General features: G+C 33.5%; 1 protein-coding gene across 2 annotated transcripts in view; it reads right to left on the bottom strand.

Moving 5' to 3' along the window:
* Nucleotides 1-24065, bottom strand: part of LOC138692690 (vesicular acetylcholine transporter-like) — a 436812-nt gene that overhangs the window by 35162 nt on the left and 377585 nt on the right. For both annotated transcript variants that reach the window (XM_069815818.1, XM_069815817.1), the window contains 3 exons: nt 13095-13275; nt 5929-6103; nt 3820-4052 (listed from right to left, as the gene is read on the bottom strand). In XM_069815818.1, the coding sequence (XP_069671919.1) occupies nt 3820-4052; nt 5929-6103; nt 13095-13275 (589 nt within the window). The remainder of the gene's footprint in view (nt 1-3819; nt 4053-5928; nt 6104-13094; nt 13276-24065) is intronic.

Here is a 24065-nt window from a genome sequence, read left to right on the forward strand (position 1 = left end):
CTGTTGTAACTGTGTAAACAAAGACTTACATACGGGAGAAAGGATTAATGACATTCGAATGCGCTTGAAATTGAGTCCCAAAAAATCTTTCGAAGTGGAGGGTGAGCACTTGAATAACAATACTTATTAATTAATTACATTATTTCAACTGTTATATTTATTAATGGAAATTATTGCGTATTTTGTAATTATTGTGTATTGTAATAACAATATATATTGTGTATTAATCGTATTATGTATTAATTGTTATATATGAATTGTTATTGTGTATTAATTGTTTATAGTGTATTAATTGTTTTTGTGTATTAATTGTTTATTGTGTATTAATTGTTTATTGTGTATTAATTGATATTGTGTATTAATTGTTTATTGTGTATTGATTGTTTTAAAGTGTATTAAATGATATTAAGTATTAATTTTTATTGTGTATTAATTGCTATTTTGCATTAATTGTTTTATTGTGTATTGTGTATTAATTGTTTATTGTAATTGTTATTGTGTATTAATTGTTTTATTGTAATTGTTATTGTGTATTAATTGTTTATTGTAATTGTTATTGTGTATTAATTGTTTATTTTGTATTAATGGTTTTATTGTATATTAATTGTTATTGTATAATAAGTGTTTTATTCTGTATTAATTGCTTATTCTATATTAATTGTTATTGTGTATCAATTGTTTATTCTGTATTAATTATTATTGTGTATTAATTGTTTATTGTATATTAATTGTTTATTGTGTATTAATTGATATTGTGTATTAATTGTTTACTGTGTATTAATTGTTTTATAGTGTATTGAATGTTATTAAGTATTAATTTTTATTGTGTATTAATTGTTTTATTGTGTATTAATGTTATTTTATATTAATTGTTTTTGTGTATTAATTGCTATTTTGTATTAATTGTTTTATTGTATATTAATTGTTTACAACTATTAATTGTCTATTGTATATTAATTGTTCTTGTGTATTAATTCTTTATTGTAATTGTTATTGTGTAGTAATTGTTATTGTGTATTAATTGTTTATTTTGTATTAATTGTTTTATTGTGTATTAATTGTTATTATGTATTAAGTGTTTTATTCTGTATCAATTGTTATTGTGTACTTAATTATTTATTCTGTATTAATTGTTATTGTGTATTTAATTATTTATTCTGTATTAATTGTTATTGTGTACTTAATTGTTTATTCTGTATTAATTGTTATTGTGTACTTAATTATTTATTCTGTATTAATTGTTATTGTGTATTTAATTATTTATAATGTATTAATTGTTCTTGTGTATTAATTGTTTATTGTAATTGTTAGTGTGTATTAATTGTTTTATTGTGTAGTAATTGTTATTGTGTATTAAGTGTTTATTCTGTATTAATTGTTATTGTGTATTAATTGTTTATTGTAATTGCTATTGTGTATTAATTGTTTTCTTGTGTAGTAATTGTTATTGCGTATTAATTGTTTATTTTGTATTAATTGTTATTGTGTATTAAGTGTTTTATTCTGTATTAATTGTTTATTCTGTATTAATTGTTATTGTGTATTAATTGTGTATTAATTATTTATTGTGTATTAATTGTTTATTTTGTATTAAATATTATTGTGTATTAAGTCTTTTATTCTGTATTAATTGTTTGTTCTGTATTAATTGTTATTGTGTATTAATTATTTATTGTGTATTAATTGTTCTTGTGTATTAATTGTTTATTTTAATTGTTATTGTGTATTAATTGTTTTATTGTGTAGTAATTGTTATTGTGTATTAATTGTTTATTTTGTATTAATTGTTATTGTGTATTAAGTCTTTTATTCTGTATTAATTGTTTGTTCTGTATTAATTGTTATTGTGTATTAATTATTTATTGTGTATTAATTGTTCTTGTGTATTAATTGTTTATTTTAATTGTTATTGTGTATTAATTGTTTTATTGTGTAGTAATTGTTATTGTGTATTAATTGTTTATTTTGTATTAATTGTTATTGTGTATCAAGTGTTTTATTCTGTATTAATTGTTTATTCTGTATTAATTTTTATTGTGTATTAATTATTTATTGTGTATTAATTGTTCTTGTATATTAATTGTTTATTGTAATTGTTATTCTGTATTAATTGTTTTATTGTGTAGTAATTGTTATTGTGTATTAATTGTTTATTATGTATTAATTGTTATTGTGTATTAAGTGTTTTATTCTGTATTAATTGTTTATTCTGTATTAATTGTTATTGTGTATTAATTATTTAGTGTGTATTAATTGTTATTGTGTATTAAGTGTTTTATTCTGTATTAATTGTTTATTCTGTATTAATTTTTATTGTGTATTAATTATTTATTGTGTATTAATTGTTCTTGTATATTAATTGTTTATTGTAATTGTTATTCTGTATTAACTGTTTTATTGTGTAGTAATTGTTATTGTGTATTAATTGTTTATTATGTATTAATTGTTATTGTGTATTAAGTGTTTTATTCTGTATTAATTGATTATTCTGTATTAATTGTTATTGTGTATTAATTGTTTATTCTGTATTAATTGTTATTGTGTATTAATTATTTATTGTGTATTAATTGTTATTGTGTATTAATTGGTTTTATTGTGTATTAATTGTAATTTTTGTGTATAATTAAGTGTAAATAAATAAATAAATAAATAAATAAATAAATAAATAAATAAATAAATAAATTAATAGAAACATACTTACAAACAATACATTTAAATTTGGTAAGTAGGTCTAATATCATGCTTCATTAATTTATTATTTATTAATTTCGTATATTCCTTTATTATTGATTAATTTAATTTATTATTCATCATTTAATTAATTTATTGGAATATTTTATATATTATATAAGACGAACAGTAAGAAAACCAGACGCCTGATGGCAGACTCCACTTTTCGTTGGATCTCTCAGTGCAATGAAAGAATGAGCGTGCACCATGAACTTATTAGTAGATAACTTTACAAATTCAAAGAGTTAGGATATCATATAACAATCTCTGGATCATTCAATCAATGAAAGGTGAACAGGATGGGTTTATAAATTCACTCCACGAAGTTGAAGATGATGGCGACTGTGATAATCGGCAATGATGATTATGAACAGTTTGAAAATAACCATAGTCATGAAGATGGTGATGATGATGGTTATGATGATGATGATGATGATGATGAAGTTGCACGGTACCATAGCATCTGTGTTGGTATCCTAGAACTTTTCACTCCTGATTTTTTATTTATGTGAAACTCCCTGACCTTTATACAGGGAAAAATGGAGTTTTCCAATTTCCTATCTACCAAATATGGATTATGTGATAATCTTCCTGCTATAAAAACTTATTGATAAATTGCATTTCTTGCAGAAAAAAAGTACTCCAGAATGAGTGTACTTAGATCAATAAATTTTGGGATAGAGTTAGATATTATCTCCAGTCATTCTTCCACATTACAAGGTGAAATAGCCATCAGCACAAGATCTGCCCTTCTGGAAACCATTTTGTTCTTCACCAAATAAATTTTCATAACAAGTCTCTAGTTTCCTGGCTACAATTTTTGCAAATATTTTATATATGTATCTAAATTGAAAAGACTTATCATCTATGACTTTCACAATCTTTCATGTTTCCATGTTTAAAAATTGGTATAATAATAACAACAATAATATAATAATGACAATGGTGGTGAGGACGATGATGATGATGATGATGTTGATTGATATTGCGTTTACGAAGTTACAGACGTTAGCAATGTAGCAAGCCTATATAGGTCTACATGAAAGAATAGCAGAACGCAACTTTTCGATAGAGGTATGAATTTCTCACCTGCATCGTTATGTCAAACCATCTGTTAGCTGAACTAGCTGCACTCCCACCACCATGAATCATTTGATGCGCCATATTTGTTTCATCTCTTGAGTCCACGATGTGACCTCGAACAGCTTCTGGCAGGTCGCTTCGGAGGGTCCGGCAGTTGAAACTTGCGGGCAAGGGCTCGTCCAGGCAAATGGCCAGCAGGGCGTTCCCGATGAGCTCCAAATTATGGCTGTTCATCGAATCTAAGATACACATGCCGTGCAGCTGGTTAAGTACAGTATAGTAATCGGGATACGAACAGAGCACACTTGCTGTTATTATCATATTATTATTATTATTATTATTATTATTATTATTATTATTATTATTATTATTATTATTATTATTATTACCGGTATATAAATAAGTAAATGAACAAGTGAATAGATAGATAGATAGATAGATAGATAGATAGATAGATAGATAGATAGATAGATAGATAGATAGATAGATAGATAGATAGATAGATAGATAGATAGATAGATAGATAGATAGATAGATAGATAGATGGATCGATGGATGGATGGATGGATGGATGGATGGATAGATAGATAGATAGATAGATAGATAGATAGATAGATAGATAGATAGATAGATAGATAGATAGATAGATAGATAGATAGATAGATAGATAGATAGATAGATAGATAGATAGATAGATAGATAGATAGACAGACAGGCAGACAGATAGACAGACAGACAGACAGATAGATAGATAGATAGATGGATAGCTGGATGGATGGATGGATTGATGGATGGAGGGACGGACGGGCGGACGGACAGACAGACAGACAGACAGACAGATAGATAAATGAATGATTGAATAAGTAAGTGAGCGAACGAGCAAATAAATAAATAAATAAATAAATAAATAAATAAATAAATAAATAAATAAATAAATAAATAAATAAATAAATAAATAAATAAATAAAATTAACTAACTAACTAGCTAAGTAACTAACTAACTAACTAACTAACTAACTAACTAACTAACTAACTAACTAACTAACTAATTAACTGACTGACTGACTGACTGACTGACTGACTAACTAACTAAATACACAAATAAATAAATAAATAAATAAATAAATAAATAAATAAATAAATAAATAAATAAATAAATAAATAAATAAATAAATAAATAAATAAATAAATAAATAAATAAATAAATAAATATTATTCTTTTATTATTACTGGAAAATCTCTATTTTAAATAAGTTCATTACTTACGTACGATAGACGTATATATACAGGGTTTTTTTTTTTTAAAGTAACGCATAATTGCAATTAAAATGAAATGAGTGGATTTTGAACAAAAAGTTGAGACACGGCAAACCTTGTATTTAGAAAGAAATATTTTTATAAATGCAAAACATTTTTGTCACCACTATTGTGTGAATGACATCATCGAGAAGATTTTACATGACATCGTATACTTTTTTTTTTAATATAATCTGAAAGAGCAAATATTTTAATGTAATATTTCATTTGTTTTGTGCAGAATCACTATGGTTATCGTTACTACGACAATACTTTTATTGTCGATATATTTTGTAAGCCCCTGTGTTATGGAAACAGTTATACCAATGAAATCAACAAAAAATATGTTTTTGCACTATAGTGTATTTTTTTCGTCGTTACAGCAAACGGCCGCCACTATTGGAAATTGATTTTACTGAATTCAGAGTTGCCAACCTAGATAAGTACGTTTAAATATTACAAATAACTGCTCTAGGGTTGTAATTAAAAGTATTCCTGCCATTCACCGACACCTATGACAATCTTCTTGCTGAGAATCAGTCAGCTGTTCATAGTCTAACGGACGTAGGTACTGTATATTAATATTTTTAAAAATATTATCTTCAAAATATACTATCGTGCAAAAAAACTGTACAATACACGTTTGTGAAGTGCTTTACAAAATCTCGGAAAGTGAAAATCTGCTCTGCTCGTTTTTAAAACTTTCATCAGGTTACAACGCCGCAGCGATTTCCGATTGGGTTTCCTCATATGCAGAAGATTTGCCGCGGAGAATTTTATCTCTTCGTATTACGTACATTTCCTATACTCATCTCTTACCTTCTTTGAGCTTCTCCCTCATAGCCGCCCACGTATCTCTTCTTTCGGCTGTGAGGATGCCCACTGGTGGAGGTGATGGTCGTTGAGAGGACTCCTGCATGATGTGTAGGAATTGTGCTGCCATCTCCTCTTCAGAGAGTCTGTTCTGCTCGGGTTTCAGTGCCATCAAATAAAACTGTGGCGTTCGTAATAAATTAACGTATTACAAAACAGAAGACTATCACATGTTTCAGTTAAACTTAACATAATAATGGCCGGTTTTTCCAAGTATTGTTAGAAAATTTAACGACTGTTAAACTCTAAACAGTTTGTTAATTAATAAAATTTTATGTTTTCAACACCAGCTTGGTTTAACAGATTGTTAACAGTTTGTTAATTTTAAATGTAGGATTTCGGGCAGTTTACTCGTTTAACAGTTAGTTAAATATGGCCGATGTCTCCACAGCTGTTCGAACAGAAGTTGCGAAATTAATATTTTGTGTCTCTTTGTAGGGAATGTTTAGCATATGACTGGTAATATAACATTTAAAAATATTTTGGACTGTTTAAATACATCAGTGTTATTTTATTTCTTTCGTATTTCGTATCCGTAATAGCAATGAGGAAATATAACCTTACTTTGTAATTATTATTCAGCACGTCACCTACAACTAGTTGTCAACTGTTTGTTTATGGAGCGTGGCCTACTATAACAGGTTGTCATTTTATGTAAGTTTCATGACTCACTCTATAATGTAGAATTTAAAGATTCATTTTAGCCAATCAAAAATTGTCTTACATGTGTAGAATCATTACCAACTGCTGTTGAGTAGTTAAAATAGTGCTAACAGACGTTATAGTTAAGTATTGGTTATCTTAAACAGAATTATGTTGAACAAATGGAAAATATATTAACAAAGCGTTAAAAATAAACCGACTGTTAATTTAACATTTGTTAAGCAAAATTAAACATTATTTGGACAAACTGACCATAAGCCTAAACCAGAGATAGTAAGACATTTTATTGGAGACGTTAGAAGACGTGGGGAATTGTAATTCAGACAGCACTTTCCCTCAGAGTTATATTTTGTAGAAGAGTGAAGTGAGACCAGAATTTGGAAACAATAACTTGATTACAGATTTTTGGTATTATGTCAAAATCAAAGTAATACGCTTTGAATTAATTAATAATTAATTAATTAAAATCAATAGTCACATGAGCTTTTATTGTCTAACAGTCTACTGACACATTATTAAACAAGTGTAAAATTAATATACTGATCTCTCTTTTCAACGAAAAGAAAGTGATATTTTCGTGTTCTTGGTTTGTATTTGTCTTCTAAATATTAAATCAATACAGAAAAAGAATCTGTGTTATAAATTGGACACATATTTAACAATAGTTTTTATGTGTTTCGCAAAATTCATTTTATTTTCATGTTAACAATACCAAGTTTATTTTCTTGAACTATTATTGAAAATACGTTTATAAATGAACTATAAATTAAATCATTCAGTGAGCACTCGAACACAAAAATGATGAACTTTAATTTTTCACACTTTTCGCAAAAATTTACCTTTTTTATTCGAAAAAAGCAGTATTCATGATTTATAAATTAAGTTTCAGCTACGCTTTAAGTAGACGTACTCGCATAGGGTTTTCAAAAGTAAGAGGTAACTTTAGTAGGCCAATCTTAAAATTTCTATAACTGGCATACTATACAAGAAATGGAGTAATTTTTTGTGTCACCACCCATTTTCATAGCTTTATCGTAGATGTATGTGTTCACCATTTTATTCTTGTACTACTAACAGACTCTCTTCAATGTTGTATACAGCAGCTCTGAGTTCGTGTTATAGAATATCTACCACAGTGTGTGCGATGGAGTCCTTCAGCTCATCAAAATTGCAGTATGTTTGCTCTTGAACACTCTTTCCTTAAGATAGACCCACAACGAATAAAATCTGCTGGGTTAATATCTGGCGATCTTGCAGGCCTAGTTACAGAAAAGTATCTACTGATAACACGACCACTAGAATAATCATAAATGAACAAACCCGTTGTCATGGTGACGCAAAAATTCCATTTCTTGTGTAATAAGTCAGTGCAAGAATTTTAAAGATTATGTGGAAAAGATGAACAACGATCGAGAAAGCAAGACTAACAGCGCCCGCAAAGCCGAAAACCCGCACGACAATGTTGTATACATCGCGTCGTTGACGTAAAGACTGCTTGTGAGTATTCCGAGATGTCGAGATTGATCACTCCCGAAGTCCCGAATGTCAAGCAGCCTTGAATCGCCACAGTTATTTATACCTGACTGAACTTTTATCTACTTTGGCAACTGATATATATGTGTAAACAATTAAGTAGCCTATTTGAAACATCATCTCTACCTTTCGGTGTATAATAATCCGTTCCCCAGTCTTTATTTACTTACTAGGCCCTTATTAAAAGGCTAGGAATTTTCTTTTCATATGTTTGAGATCAAGTGTGCAATCTCAAGTAAAAAGATATTAACGTTATGTTTTATGTTTCTTAGAAATGCAAATTTATTTGAGAATTGTTTTTTTTTTTCTATTTATATAACCATAGGTAATACCATATAATAGAATCAGAACATTTTGATAACTAAGATACTGTTTTGTTTTGTCTTTTTGTCTCATTTAAACATTTATAATGTTATTTATTTCAATGATATATGTTATTCAAAGTTACGAAATCTTTCCACGCCGACCAAATGCTATTTCGAGAATGATGAGCGAGACTCGAAGCGCACGAGAATGACGAGACGAGACTCGAAAGACAAATGCAACGAACACAGAGAACGAAAGCGGCAGTTAGTTTTGTTCATCTCTAGAAGTTAACCTAATTCTTTCGGAAACCTTTATAGAGAGAAGTTATAGGAAAGCTCCTGGAATGTATACTAAATGCATGACTTGGAAGGCAGAGAAGAAGACTAACTGTAAGGCGTTTATGGAGAGATTCCAGGAAAAATCGCATTAGTTTCATGACATGTTTGCACAAAATCACGTGTAGAAGCTTAGTTCTTAAAGACAATCTGACGTTTTTTGACAGACTGACTCAACAGGCATGGAAGCAATGATCTTCAGTAACAGGCGCACGTATGTTTAAGGGTACAATAAATACAAGTGCAGTTCGGAAATATATTGATTGCGCCTTGCACTTACTCTGAAAGCAAATTCGCTATTTCGTTCACAGGAAAATAAAGTTGTCAGGAATATAGACTCATCATATTTTATAGCATTTTATTAATGACCAGTGTTCGGTTAATCCGTGTAGATAACTTTAAGCACAGTCTACTATATACAGTCACGAAGCTTGAGTTTTGAGGGTGCTAGAAACAATAGACTGTGACGGTACTATTTTGCATTGCCTGTAATGAGGCGATATTAGCGATCCTAGTGGTGAGCAACTATCTAATGTTTGCATATTTACTACGTATTGAGCTTCGCGACTGTATATACTAGACTGTGACTTTAAGCTTGACACTTTTTTGTGAGGACAATAATTAAAATAAATAAACCATCACTGTGGCTCAGTGCTAGCGCGCTGAACCTAAGAGCCAGGAAGCCCGGGTTAAAATCCCGTTCGATCCTCCCTGAATTTATAAAGTATCTTTTTAAACAAGGGGAAAGATGAACATTTAGGGGAGAGTTGGGTAGTATCGGACATCGGGTAATATCGGACAGTGAGTTTCTTTCATCTACAACCAGATGATAATACCTGAATGACATGGTTACGTTTCTGTGATGTCGCATAAAGTTACGTAACCACGTCATTCAGGTACTACCATCTGTGGTAGATGAAAGAAACGCAGTGTCCGATTTTACCCGATATCCGATACTACCCAAATCTCCCCTATCCTTTTTAGCACATGGATAATAGAATATAGTTTTCTGCAGGTTTCTGTGATTTGCATGTCCCAGTTGAGATTATTATCCATGTGAATGGCAAGATTTTTTTACTGAAGAACTGAAAGGAATATGCACTGTACTTAATTTAACGAGGTATGGTAGGTGGATGAATTTTGAAAGCGAGACGCGAGAGAAGCAGGGATGGAGAAATGCAATATATGAAAGAGGAGGGAAATACAGTGGATTTTTCTACGATCTTCTAGACCAGGGATGTCAATCTGAGCGTATATGCGCTACAGAGAACGCTTGCGCCACTGGAGCACGTAGAGCGCGCCAGCTACGAATACGTGCTTCAGTGAGGATTGTACAATGTACAGTTGGCATTAATCGTGCACCCAGCGAACTAAACTAGAACTTTTCTATCGACCTCTTGCTGCAAACATAGAAACTGTACCACAAGAATTGCGGCTAGAAATAATTGATATTGGAGCGTGGCCTAACAGGTTGTCATTTTGTGCAAGTTTCATGACTCACTCTATAATATAGAATTTAAAGATTAATTTTACCCAATCAAAAATTGTCTTACATGTGTAGAATCATTACCAACTGCTGTTGAGTAGTTAAAATAGTGCTAACAGACGTTATAGTTAAGTGTTGGTTATCTTAAACAAAATTATGTTGAACAAATGGAAAATATATTAATAATACATATAAGGAGCACTCGAAAGAGTATTAAGTATGACTTTTATATATGTTGATCTTGTATCACACGTTAGTCACTGTAGTCTGTTATGGATTTTGTTCTTCTTCCACACATTATTATGTGATAGCGTTCGCACTTTCGGTCGCACAGTGAGCAAATGCAGTCGTCGTCTGGATGGTGGAATCTTTGCGTCCTACATATCTTGTGGTGGAAGCCGTGGATAGCGAGTCTGGTTACCACGTGTCTTTGGTCCTGGCACGTCTCTGTCCACTTCCGGTCCGTCATTGCGGTTGTACAATAGAAGTCCGGGTCGATGTCTTCTTGCTTCCTACGCCGTGTCTCCAGGTGTGCTTGATATGGGCCTGTTGATGGTAGCATTAGTTCCAGCCTGAGGTCCTCTATGGAGAAACTCTCTTTGGCCAGCACGTAGACGTATATTAACAAAGCGTTAAAAATAAACAAACTGTTAATTTAACATTCGTTAAGCAAAATTAAACATTACTTGGACAAACTGACCATAAGCCAGAGATAGTAAGACATTTTATTGGAGACGTTAGAAGAGGTGGGGAATTGTAATTCAGACAGCATTTCTACACGTGATTTATTAAAACATGCATATAATGATCAGGGCCTCCTTACCTTTTACAAATGTTAGAGCCCTGAACTGTATCCTATGGTCCGTAAGTTTTCAGCTCAAATTATAACAATTTTCGGTAGCTCATATGTATGTGAACAATTTCTTTAATTGATTAACCTAACAAAGCCAAGACTAAGGACCAAATTATCTGATAACAATATGCGTGCTACGCTTCGACTTGCTACTCCAAATAACATAAGTTAGTATTAAATATTACAAGGTTGGTATCGAACAGAAATCGTAGGAACGACTCTGGTGAAATTTCATTTTGAAATGTTAATTTTCCCTATTTTCGCCATTACAAAAGATAGTAATTCTAATAACCAAGAATATTCAGAAATCATTACATATGTTAAGTTATTGTAAAGCAGTATTCGGCTATAATAGTCTACAAGACTAACCTTGGCTGACTATTCTGGTTAAACTTCATTTTACAATGTTCATTTTCCCTATGTTCGCTATTACTGAAGATAGTGATTGTAATAACCAATATTATTCAGAAATCTTTCTATCTGTTATGCTATTTTTAAGTTACTAATGCAGTATTAGGCTATAATAGTCTACAAAAATAACCTTCGCTGACTATTGTAAAGCATATATAAATTATTCAGCTATCAGATAATCGCATTTAATAATAGTACATTATGCAACGAGCCTATAATGATAGTAATTAAGAAAGCGAGTATGGATGTTTATGAAACGAGCGCAAGCGAGTTTAATAATTTTCATACGAGCTTCTTAATTACCATTATAGGCGAGTTTCATACGACTTTTTATGCTCGACCATATTTCTAACTTGAAATTACAGGTATTCAGATGTATACATTTTATTTGTATCTGACAAGATCGGAAGTGACCTTGTTCTAGGTCGTGAATTGTGAGATGTGCGCAGACGCGAAAGTATTGAATTCTTTCGAGGAACAACAATGTCATTGACCTTGATGTATAATCCCGTTAAACTTGATAATATTATAATATTATAACCTTGATTATTGAATTCGACATTGAAAAACGAGATGACAAATTGAATTTATTTGAATATTATTTACAATTAACGCTAATTATTATAGTAACAGAACATAACCTTCTGCGACAGTATTGGATTTCCAGCCTCCGTGACTTTTCGCTAATTCTCTTTCGATTGCATATCCGAGAATAATCGATACTTGCGGTTTTATAACGGTACAAAGCTGACTTGTCATTGGCTGAACACATGTAAGCTGAGTTGTCATTGGCTGAAGACCTGTACTTTAATGAGTAGGTGTACTTTAATGACATGCATTAAAGAACTGGTACCAGATGTATAATTAGTACATTTCGGCATAGTCGAGCATAAAAATGTATAAACAAATGTGTAACGAATTATTACATCTGGACACTAGATCATTTCCACTTTGTCCGCCCCTGTGTCTTGCTCGTTTCTGTGTTTACGGAATTCCACTCCAGCACGTAAGCACGCGAAGGAATCGAACGCCGTTCATGCGCTCTTTCTGTGACATCACTGTTCTAGACGGAGCGAGGACAACATTTCGAGGGATGATGTTACATGATCGACTCATTATTATTTTAGTATATTCCATGTGCATCCAACCAGAACAGATGTATTGTATGGTGAGCCGTAATAGCTGGTTTCCGTAACGTAATTTCTCTACCTATCTTAGCTCTCCAAATTCATCACGGTGCTGGGTGGGTACCGATGCCATACACTGGCTGAAATTTCATAAGAAAATTCCTTCCCCATGAGGACTCGAACCAGCGTCCATTTCGTAACGTGTCTAGACATGTTGCCTTTGACTACGACGCTACGGCGCAGGACTGGGATACAGGAGTACCAGAGGAAAAGTTTATCTGGCTTTCTGGCATCACGATCAGGCCGGGGATCGAACAAGAGCGTCCTGGATGAAGGATCAGCACGCCATCGCTGAGCCACTGACACGACAAAATGGAATCTTACCTTAGTTGTCTTACCTGGTTTCTGCAAGCTACAACAATGTTCTCTGGTACAGTGTTCCCTTGCTCGAGTGTGGAATAGATGCAGTCACGAGGTCTTCCAGGTTGGCGGTAGGACGTAAGCAGTCGGTAGTACTGAGACATGCACAAGGGCTGGCCCTTCTCCCGCGATGTCGCCCTTTCTATCGGGATGGCGCGTCTGTCACATGCACACGATTCAGAAATTTAATTCCCGTGAAATGCAGTCAACATTAAAATCAGTTTTAAATCATTATTGGTAATGATGGTGGGTTGGAAATAAAAAGAAAAATCGGGGTAAACTGTATCGGAGAGACAGCTACAAGTTTTATGCGTTATCACTTCGCTGATAGCATTGCTGTTCAGGTGAACGTCAGCAGTGATCTCTTCTTTCCGGATACCCTGAAAAGCTGGTCGGCCTATATCTTCGCTGTGCTGGGATTCCTGGGAGTAGTCATCTTATTTGCATTGAGAGTAAACATGTCGGTTGCTATAGTAACCGTGCTCTATAGTTTGCTACCGTAGATTATACACCTATGCACTATCACCTTTACTTTTTAACTTCGCTCTAGAATATGCCATTATGAAAGTTCAGGATAACACAGAGGGTTTGGAATTGAACTGGTTACATCAGCTTCTTGTCTATGCGGATGACGTGAATATATTAGGAGAAAATCTACAAACGATTAGGGAAAACGCGGAAATTCTAGTTGAAGCAAGTAAAGCGATAGGGTTGGAAGTAAATCCCGAAAAGACTAAGTATATGATTATGTCTCGTGACCAGAATATTGTACGAAATGGAACTATAAAAATTGGAGATTTATCTTTCGAAAAGGTGGAAAAATTCAAATATCTTAGAGCAACAGTAACAAATGTAAATGACACTCGAGAGGAAATTAAACGCAGAATAAATATGGGAAATGCCTGTTATTATTCGGTTGAGAAGCTTTTGTCATCTAGTCTTCTGTCAAAAAGTCTGAAAGTTAGAATTTATAAAACAGTTATATTACCGGTTGTTCTGTATGGTTGTGAAACTTGGACTCTCACTTTGAGAGAGGAACAGAGATTAAGGGTGTTTGAGAATAAAGTTCTTAGGAAAATATTTGAGGCTAAGAGGGATGATGTTACAGGAGAATGGAGGAAGTTACACAACGCAGAGCTGCACGCATTGTATACTTCACCTGACATAATTAGGAACATAAAATCCAGACGTTTGAGATGGGCAGGACATGTAGCACGTATGGGCGAATACAGAAATGCATATAGAGTGTAAGTTGGGAGGCCGGAGGGAAAAAGACCTTTGGGGAGGCCGAGACGTAGATGGAAAGATAATATTAAAATGGATTTTAGGGAGGTAGGATATGATGGTAGAGACTGGATTAATCTTGCTCAGGATAGGGACCAATGACGGGCATATGTGAGGGCGGCAATGAACCTACGGGCTCCTTAAAAGCCAGTAAGTAAGTAAGTAAGTAAGTAAGTAAGTAAGTAAGTAAGTAAGTAAGTAAGTAAGTAAGTAAGTAAGTAAGATTACACACCGCTCTCATTTGCGCTGCACATGCCTGGACATTATGAATTTTCTCTCTTCAGTCAAATTCACTCACAAATTTTTCCAATTTAACTTGTCGACTGCCGACTGTTAATCAATTTAGATTGTAGCTTTGTTCGTTGTGAATCTTTTGACACCTCTGCGAACGTTATATCGTTTTAAATTTTCGAATTACACTGCCTCGGCTGCAGCGCGACCGGCCAATTTGTGCCTCAACTTCCTCCTCCCGCTTATCGGTAGATGACGTCACTGCTCCAACTCAAGGTCACATTAGATACATTGATCCTTAGTCTGTCGATTGCCGTTTACTTCATTGAAATATATATCGTGTAGTTTAGAAATTATAGGCGCGACAAAACTGGCCTGAAAATGTGTCGGTCGGCTTTCTGGGATATCACTCCGGTACTGGACATAATTTATAGACGCATTCATATAAGAATAACGACTTGAATATCTGTACTAAATTTGACATCAATCTTATAAGATTGTATTTATTAGAAGTGTAGAACAGTCATACCTTTAAAAAGAATATAAATAATGAAAAAAATATAACAATAATAGAATCTTAATGTCAACGATACAAAAAATCTTTGCGGTAAGATATCAATGATGCAGAAGTCTTTGCATTGAGAGAATACTAACATGAACGATGTAACCAATTGAGCCGTTCAGAGCAGAAGTGGTGTAAGTCAAAAATGGGTAATGAGGGTTAAAGTAAACATTCTTTAAAATACAGCGCAAAGTAGCAATTAATATTCAATTTATTTAAGCTATTAGTAGTCAGTGGATTTGATTCTAACAAATGTGACATTATAAAAATCATTTGCAGAATGAAAAGTTACATTTTTTTCGGACGAAATTTCTGCACATTTAGAGGACAAAACTTCAATTCTTTCAATAAATTATTATTATCATACACTCCTCTCTTAAATTGAGTGATAGTATTGGGAATTAAATTAATGACTTTCTCAAAACTCGCTATGAAAATTTTCATATGAAACAATTTTCATGTAGAAGAGGAAGAAAAAACGAGCAAAATTGTATCAACTTTTTTTGTTTGAAATATCTCAAAGAATAACCCCTGAAATTAATAACGTTACTTACTGTTTACTACGTATAGAGGAACGTCTGAAATATGCAGAAATATTTACGATTAACTTTGCACACGTCATCACAGACGTTCAAACATGTATAAAATGTTTTCGCAGACTTTCAACTGGCCATTGAAAATATACATTTCCATACAAATTTATTACAATTAATTACATTACTTTACTTACTTACTTACAAATGGCTTTTAAGGAACCCGAAGGTTCATTTCCGCCCTCACATAAGCCCGCCATCGGTCCCTATCCTGTGCAAGATTAATCCAGTCTCTATCATCATATCCCACCTCCCTCAAATCCATTTTAATATTATATTCCCATCTACGTCTCGGCCTCCCTAAAGGTCTTTTTCCCTCCGGTCTCCCAACTAACACTCTATATGCATTTCTGGATTCGCCCATACGTGCTACATGCCTTGCCCATCTCAAACGTCTGGATTTAATGTTCCTAATTATGTCAGGTGAAGAATACAATGCGTGCAGTTCTGCGTTGTGTAACTTTCTCCATTCTCCTGTAACTTCATCCCTCTTAGCCCCAAATATTTTCCTAAGCACCTTATTCTCAAACACCCTTAACCTATGTTCAGAGTGAGAGTCCAAGTTTTACAACCATACAGAACAACCGGTAATATAACTGTTTTATAAATTCTAAAATTGCATTAGGGGAGAGTCGGGTAGTATCGGACATCGGGTAGTATCGGACAGTGCGTTTCTTTCATCTCCCACCATATGGTAGTACCTGAATGACATGGTTACGTTTCTCTATGCGACATCATAGAAACGTAACCATGTCAATCAGGTACTATCATCGTGTGGTAGATGAAAGAAACTCACTATCCGATATTACCCGATGTCCGATACTACCCGACTCTTCCCTACTTTACATTACAATTAATTAGAAAATTGCAAATAAACAAGAAATATTGCTTTAAAATGACAAAAAGGCATTTATTATTGAATTAACAATTCAAAAAGGCAAAATAGGCAAATTAAAAATTGGTCACATCACTTTGATTTACCCCAAATCACATTTATATCCATGAAAATAATGATTTACTTCTACCCAGTAAAAAAAAGGTATTTTGCCAAACTTCTGGACTCTAGTAATAACAATTCAAGAAAATAAACTATGAAAGACAGCGTCATTCGCGTCGTGATGAAGAAGCTGTAGCAGGTAACACTACTTGTAATGAGAAAGTATGTGTCAACTTCGTGACACCCTTTTGTTTCCTGTCAACTGATCATTAATGCGAGTGAGGTTTGAGGACGAAGAAGACAAATGCCTCATGTCAGTCGAACTGATGGAATGAGTCTCACCTAGGCAACGCTAGGTAGAGGGGTAGTGCACCCGGAGAGGCCTAGTGCAACCTCGACATGCGCCTTCTGGACCTCGAGCCCATTGGCGGCAGTGCCCCGCCCTAACGCGTGCGCGGTGAGGGAAAGGAAAGCGTTTCGCGTCTGCCTGGAATCGATTTCCGATTGGCACGAAACGATGCTCAGCTACATTTCCATATTTCGTTCGTGTTGTTCCTGCATAATTACATATTTCTGAGTCTGAAATATAAAGCCTCGAACTCTTATACTTGAGCAAGTTAACAGACTCAATACGTCTTAAGATCTGAGGAAGTAAAGGTAATTGATAGAATCATAGAATTGACTCCTTCTGGATCCATTCCGACTCCAAATTTGTACCTATTACACAGGACAGCGAAATTAAATTTTGGTTCAAGGCTTTTAATATCGAAGGTTGATTTTGATTAATTGTTGGATTCTGTGTACGAAATGGAACTATAAAAATTGGAGATTTATCTTTCGAAGAGGTGGAAAAATTCAAATATCTTGGAGCAACAGTAACAAATATAAATAACACTCGGGAGGAAATTAAACGCAGAATAAATATGGGAAATGCGTGTTATTATTCGGTTGAGAAGCTTTTGTCATCTAGTCTTCTGTCAAAAAATCTGAAAGTTAGAATTTATAAAACAGTTATATTACCGGTTGTTCTTTATGGTTGTGAAACTTGGACTCTCACTTTGAGAGAGGAATAGAGATTAAGGGTGTTTGAGAATAAGGTTCTTAGGAAAATATTTGGGGCTAAGAGGGATGAAGTTACAGAAGAATGGAGAAAGTTACACAACACAGAACTGCACGCATTGTATTCTTCACCTGACATAATTAGGAACATAAAATCCAGACGTTTGAGATAGGCAGGGCATGTAGCACATATGGGCGAATCCAGAAATGCATATAGAGTGTTAGTTGGGAGGCCGGAGGGAAAAAGACCTTTAGGGAGGCCGAGACGCAGGTGGGAAGATAATATTAAAATGAATTTGAGGGAGGTAGGATATGATGGTAGAGACTGGATTAATCTTGCTCAGGATAGGGACCAATGACGGGCTTATGTGAGGGCGGCAATGAACCTCCGGGTTCCTTAAAAGCCAGTAAGTAAGTAAGTTGGCTTCTGTTGGAGAATCTGAAGTCAGATTTTGCCTGTCACGTAAGAAAAACTGTGTGTAATAATGATTTGAAGGATTGCCATATTTATAGCTCCATTCATGCAATATTAACGCGTTTAAATAGATAAATCAAGTAATCTTTGAAAATGTCTCTACAGTAAACAAAATAAAACAATACTATCTCGTTCATATTCACAATTGAGGAGTTCTATGTAATAGGGGCCTATGACAGGAAATCATATTTTGAGAAAAATAGGAATAAAGAATTCAACTACACATAACATTTTATTTATTGCTTTTTTACTCGTGCAACATTAAAAAAAATAATCATTCATCTTTATACTATTAAGTGCTAAGTAGAAACTAAGTTTTTCTTCAGTTTTCATATAGATATTGATGTTCGAAGTGATGTTTATATGGGTCCTTTTTTAGGGAGAACAGCTGTTCATGATCTTTTTTTACATAGGAGTGTTACATTGTTATGTTACACAGTGTGGTAATAACAAAAATACAACTTAGGAGTAAACAGAAACAAAAATTATCTTAACCATAGTTTAACAAAATGTAAACATAAATCACTTTGTATGAAATTTGAAACATAAATGATTCTTTCTTAACACCAAGTGAAATTAATCATTCAGATTTAGTTCATCATAACTAGCTCCTTGTGCATTTTCACTTCTGGATTGCAGAAAAACTTCTTCGTACCAAGCAACATCATTTGGTTCCAGGAATTCAAATAAGCTGCACATATCCTTTTCTTTTGCTGGGTTCAGTTGCACAGGCTTCTTCCCAATAACCTAGTGTCAATATTCATGTCACAGTAATTTTTCTTGAAGTATTTCTTGTTTAAATCTTCTTGTTTTGTTACTGTATATTTTTTAAAACATTTATTTTTACAGCATTGTGTAACTAGAACAAACTGTTTGCTAGAAATAGCTTCACCAGTAACAGATGTAGGCCTATAGCTTTCGCCGGAATTCCTTTTAATCTTCTTGACTGTCCCTTGCGTTTCTTAGTTCCATCATTAACAACTATCTCAGACATCTTCAAATAACATAATCAGTAACACAACTGCAGTTCATACTCGTAATGGCTTGTATCTCCTACAACAACAGATTTCAAAATGGCTGTCACACGTTCATAAATCGAGATATCGCAATGAAACTTTGCAGGCGTACCAATGTAACTATAAACACCCAGAAAATGCAATCTCACTAAAAAGGGCCCATGACGGTATGGGCCCGTATTACATAGAACTCCTCAATTTAGGTTCAACTCATTCCAAGTCTCATGCACACACTTCATTTTTCAATCCCGCTTCCTCTTCATCTGGAAGTTCTGCCTTCCAGATTGTCTTCTATGTTGCAGCTCCACATTGTCTCTTTTCATAGACCAACAGTAGTCAGCCGTTATCACTTCATCCCACCTGCCTTGATAACGCTTTTGTATTTCTTCATGCCTTGATGAATCCTTTCTCCATGTTCTTCGGTGTAATCTCCAAGATAATGAGGGAAGAAGTCAAGATGGCTGTGAAGGAAATGAATTTCAATGCTCATATTGCATCCTTTTTTATTCGTAGCTACCAACATATTTTCTACAATGTTTCTGAAATCTTTTGAGAGTGAAAGAACCGCAGATATAACAAAACACGTTAGGGTCATGTGCACATGATCTTCTTGATGAATTCGCCACCATTAAACCGATTTGAAATAACCTGAATATGTGACAGTGGCACCAGCGAATAGGGATTATAAAGAATGGACACTTCGCGTCGGTACCTTTGATGTAGCCGGACTGATTTCAATGACCTTCAAGCCAGCTAGAGCGTGAGATTCTGCCTTCTCCCTAGAGTTGGCGCTGACATCACACCAGCTAGCAGTCGACACAGCGGAAATATAACACATACAATTAATACATCTAGCTACATTATGTACTCAAATAAAATAAACTGGATCCATAAAATAACAAATCCGTCATTAACTGTAATGTCTAGACTCTAGAGTTCCTTTATAATGAGAGTTGAGACGTTGACCCCAACAACAATTAAAATATGTAATGATTTGATAGCGCTGAAAATGGAAAAACAAAACTCTTACGAGAAGTAAAACCATATACCTATATTATATTACTAGCCGTACCCGTGCGCTCCGCTGCACCCGTTAGAAATAAATATAAAGTAATTACATAATTAAAATAGGACATTTGATCCAGGGAACATTCGTGTTTGATAGAAGGATAAATCGTTTAATATGTTACTTAATTTAAATTGCATCCAAATAATTAAAATGCGATCATTTTGGTCCAGAGACACTCATTTGGTGCAATGACAATTCCTTTAACATGTTTCATAATTTTTATTACCTGCAACCATAGTTTAATGAAGATTGACATTATTTAGATTTAATGTGTATATTTTATTTTACTTGTTATAGGTTTCCATTGAATTATGGTAATAACTTAATTTTAACCCTTGTTTTCTACGTATTCAGTAAATGGCGCTTGGCCCACTATGGTTCTGAACCCTTCAAATAACTTAAATTATATTATATAATATTACATATTATATTATATTATATTATATTATATTATATTATATTATATTATATTACATTACATTACATTACATTATATTATATTATATTTCAGTATATTATATTATATTTTATTATATTATATTATATCATATCATATCATATCATATCAGAAGTTACTGTAATAACATTATAGTATTATGTCCATCTAGAGAAACTACACTTTCCAATGGTGAAATAATAATTAATTATACAAATCGGTTAATTTAGCTTCCGATATTACTTCATACAAACACAGAAACATTCTCTGTAGGCTATCTTTCATAGCTTTCGATTTTTGCTGTCCAAGGCCCCTTATGGACGAAGTCATTTGTTTTTTAATTCATTACACGGCCTTAGATGGCAGTTATTTTAATTTTAAAAGTCATTTATCTCATTAAATATCAGTCCTATCAAAATTTTTCAAGGAATAAAACTTATCACTTTTGTTATGTAATATTTTTCACCAAAAGCAATAATAAGCGAGATATTTCGATTTATTTAATTCAGGCCCCCTTAAATAATGTATTTTGAATGCCATATAGCCTAAAATCTAAGTTGCAACGAACTTAATTTATATTCCAATTTTCATCGAAATCCGTTCAGCCATTATCGCGTGAAAAGGTAACAAACATACATACAGACAGACAGACATACAAACAAAAATTTCAAAAAAGCGATTTCCGGTTTCAAGGTGGTTAATTATATATGTTAGGACCAAATATTTTTGGAAAATCGAAAATTACCAGAAAAATTTCGGCTACAGATTTATTATTAGTATAGATTAACAAATATTAAACGAATTCGATACTTAATTTTATAATGTATTATATTATTTTATAATATAATTTATTATATCTGAAATATAAATTATTATTATTACAACTAGTTTGTCACTGAGAAATAAGGAAAAGCTGTTAACTTGAATTTATTTGAAGCAAAGCGTTACTGGATTATGCAATAAGGTAAGCGATGTTTGGATATTGTGTCTCAACTCTATTCTCAATTATTATCTTAGCCTAAGCTCGATTACACTAACCTCTAGCGCTTGAAAGTGGAACTAAACGCTGACGCACAGAGAAACAAAACACAGAAAAATTCGCGCTGTGTCCATTCCTTATAATCCCTATTCGCTGGTGGCACAATGTCCAACACTACAACAGAGTTGCACTCATTACGAGTGACTAAGTGGCCGGGATCCGACGGAACAAGTAATTGCTTACGGTAATCGTTTTGCTATGATGTACCGAAGTACATATGATATTTCCGTGCAGGAAGTCTGCATTAGACCTACCATATGGTGAAGAATGGGTAGTACGGAGAAAAATTCTCTCCGACACCGGGATCCGAACCCAGATTTCAGCTCTGCTGTACGTGCTGACGCAGAAGGATTCAATCCGGCATCAGAACAAGAATCCGGTGTGGCTTAGTAGATACAGCGTTAGCACGTAGAGCTGAAAACCCAGGTTCGGGTTCCGGTGTCGGAGAGAATTTTTTTCCATTCTACTCATTCTTCACCATAATGGTAATGTAGAATTCCTGCACGCATGATAATTTGTATAAACAAAAGCCGCCCTAAATAAGTGTTCGATAGATCGGCCTACTAATCAATTCATAAAGAATAATAAGTAAACAAAACAATTTTGTGACACTTGGAAAGGAGAAAAAAAAACATTAAGATAAGAAAACGTAGGGAATCATTTACAATATAAATTTTGTTGGGTACAAATGATTACTAATTATAGCTAAGGATGATTTTAACACGTGAGATCCTATGGCATCAATCGTTGCATCAGAAATTTTATATTGTTTAAGTTGATTTAAAGTTTCACGTGGGATCGTGCCACGGGTACCGAACATGAGCCCAAAAACTGTCCAATGTGTAATGCGGTATTGTGCTCCAAGATGCTGACAACAAGGCTCATATATGACTTGTTTTTCACGACACACCTCTTGTGGCTGTTGCTCATGCATCTCAAAACGGATTGCGGGATCAAGAATGACACCCTTATCCTTCTGTCGATCAATTATGATGATATCAGCACGTCTAGTAGAGCCATCAGAAGAGACGCAACCAACCTCCTCATAAACCTCATAGGAAGCATTCTGACGGATTGAAGCTGCGATGAGAGAACGAACCGTATTATGTCTGTTGATTCGGAGCAATTCTCCATGATGGCAGAAACTCAAGACGTGAGGAAGCGTTTCTTGTTCGTCGCATCTTCTGCAACGGGTTGAGTCAAGAGTTCTACCAGGGAGAGTACGTACAGGTATTGTATTATAGATCATCTTAATGGCTTGCGTCCACTGACTGCTCGAAAGTCCCTTTTTGGTTGAGATCCACGAATTACCTTTCTTCCAGTGAGAATAGAAAACAACTCCCAAACCTTTACTTTTCAATTTGCTTCACTGATGAAAAGAATCTTCACGCAATGCTTTTCTTAGTTTTTGAGAAGAAATACGTTCAGAGCAATTGAAGGTAATTGGTAATTGTTTGATGCAATGTTCAATTTCGTTTGGAAGATTTCGAGTGGCTGCTACATGAGGGTTGTCAACGTGTAAAAGTCTTTGACAAATATTGAAGTGCTGAAGGTAAGCTTCCCACTGGGCTTTAAATACTCCTAAACCTCGTACGTCGGTACATCATATTACTATGACAATGCTGAGTTCAGGAGAAATGAGAAAAAGTGTCATTCCAGAAAATATGAAACTGAAAAGTGAAATATTAAAAATTAATACAATTAACTATACACTTCGTTAATGGAAGACAAATTATTTTATAATTCTGTGAATTATTTGTATTGCTAGTGTTCAAAGTAACAGTAATGATTGCTAGTAACATGTTCCCTCTCGCAGATGAACATTGGGGAACTTTCAGATAACCAACCAGCAGGTGTTCGTTTAAAGTAAAAAGGAAATTGGAGCTACATTAATGTCAAATTAAAACTACAATAATATACAAAGAGCAGCAATGTACATCAAAATTAATGTAGTATACAAAAAAAGAAATAAATAATCATAATACCACAGTCTAGTATATACTCGTACAGTCACGAAGCTCATTACGTAGGGAATATGCATTCATAGATAGTTGCTAACCATTAGGATCGCTACTATCGCCTCATCACAGTAGACAGTTTCTTCTCAGATAGTGACCCAACCAATTCTTTTTTCTATTCCCGATCAGTTTCAGCATCATTCTTTCTTCACTCACTCTTTCCAAAATTGCTTCATTTCTTATTCTGTTTGTCCACTTCACACGCTCCATCCTTCTCCATATCCACATTT

The sequence above is a fragment of the Periplaneta americana genome, chromosome 17 (genome assembly GCF_040183065.1).
Source record: "Periplaneta americana isolate PAMFEO1 chromosome 17, P.americana_PAMFEO1_priV1, whole genome shotgun sequence".
Taxonomy (NCBI): Eukaryota; Metazoa; Arthropoda; class Insecta; order Blattodea; family Blattidae; genus Periplaneta; species Periplaneta americana.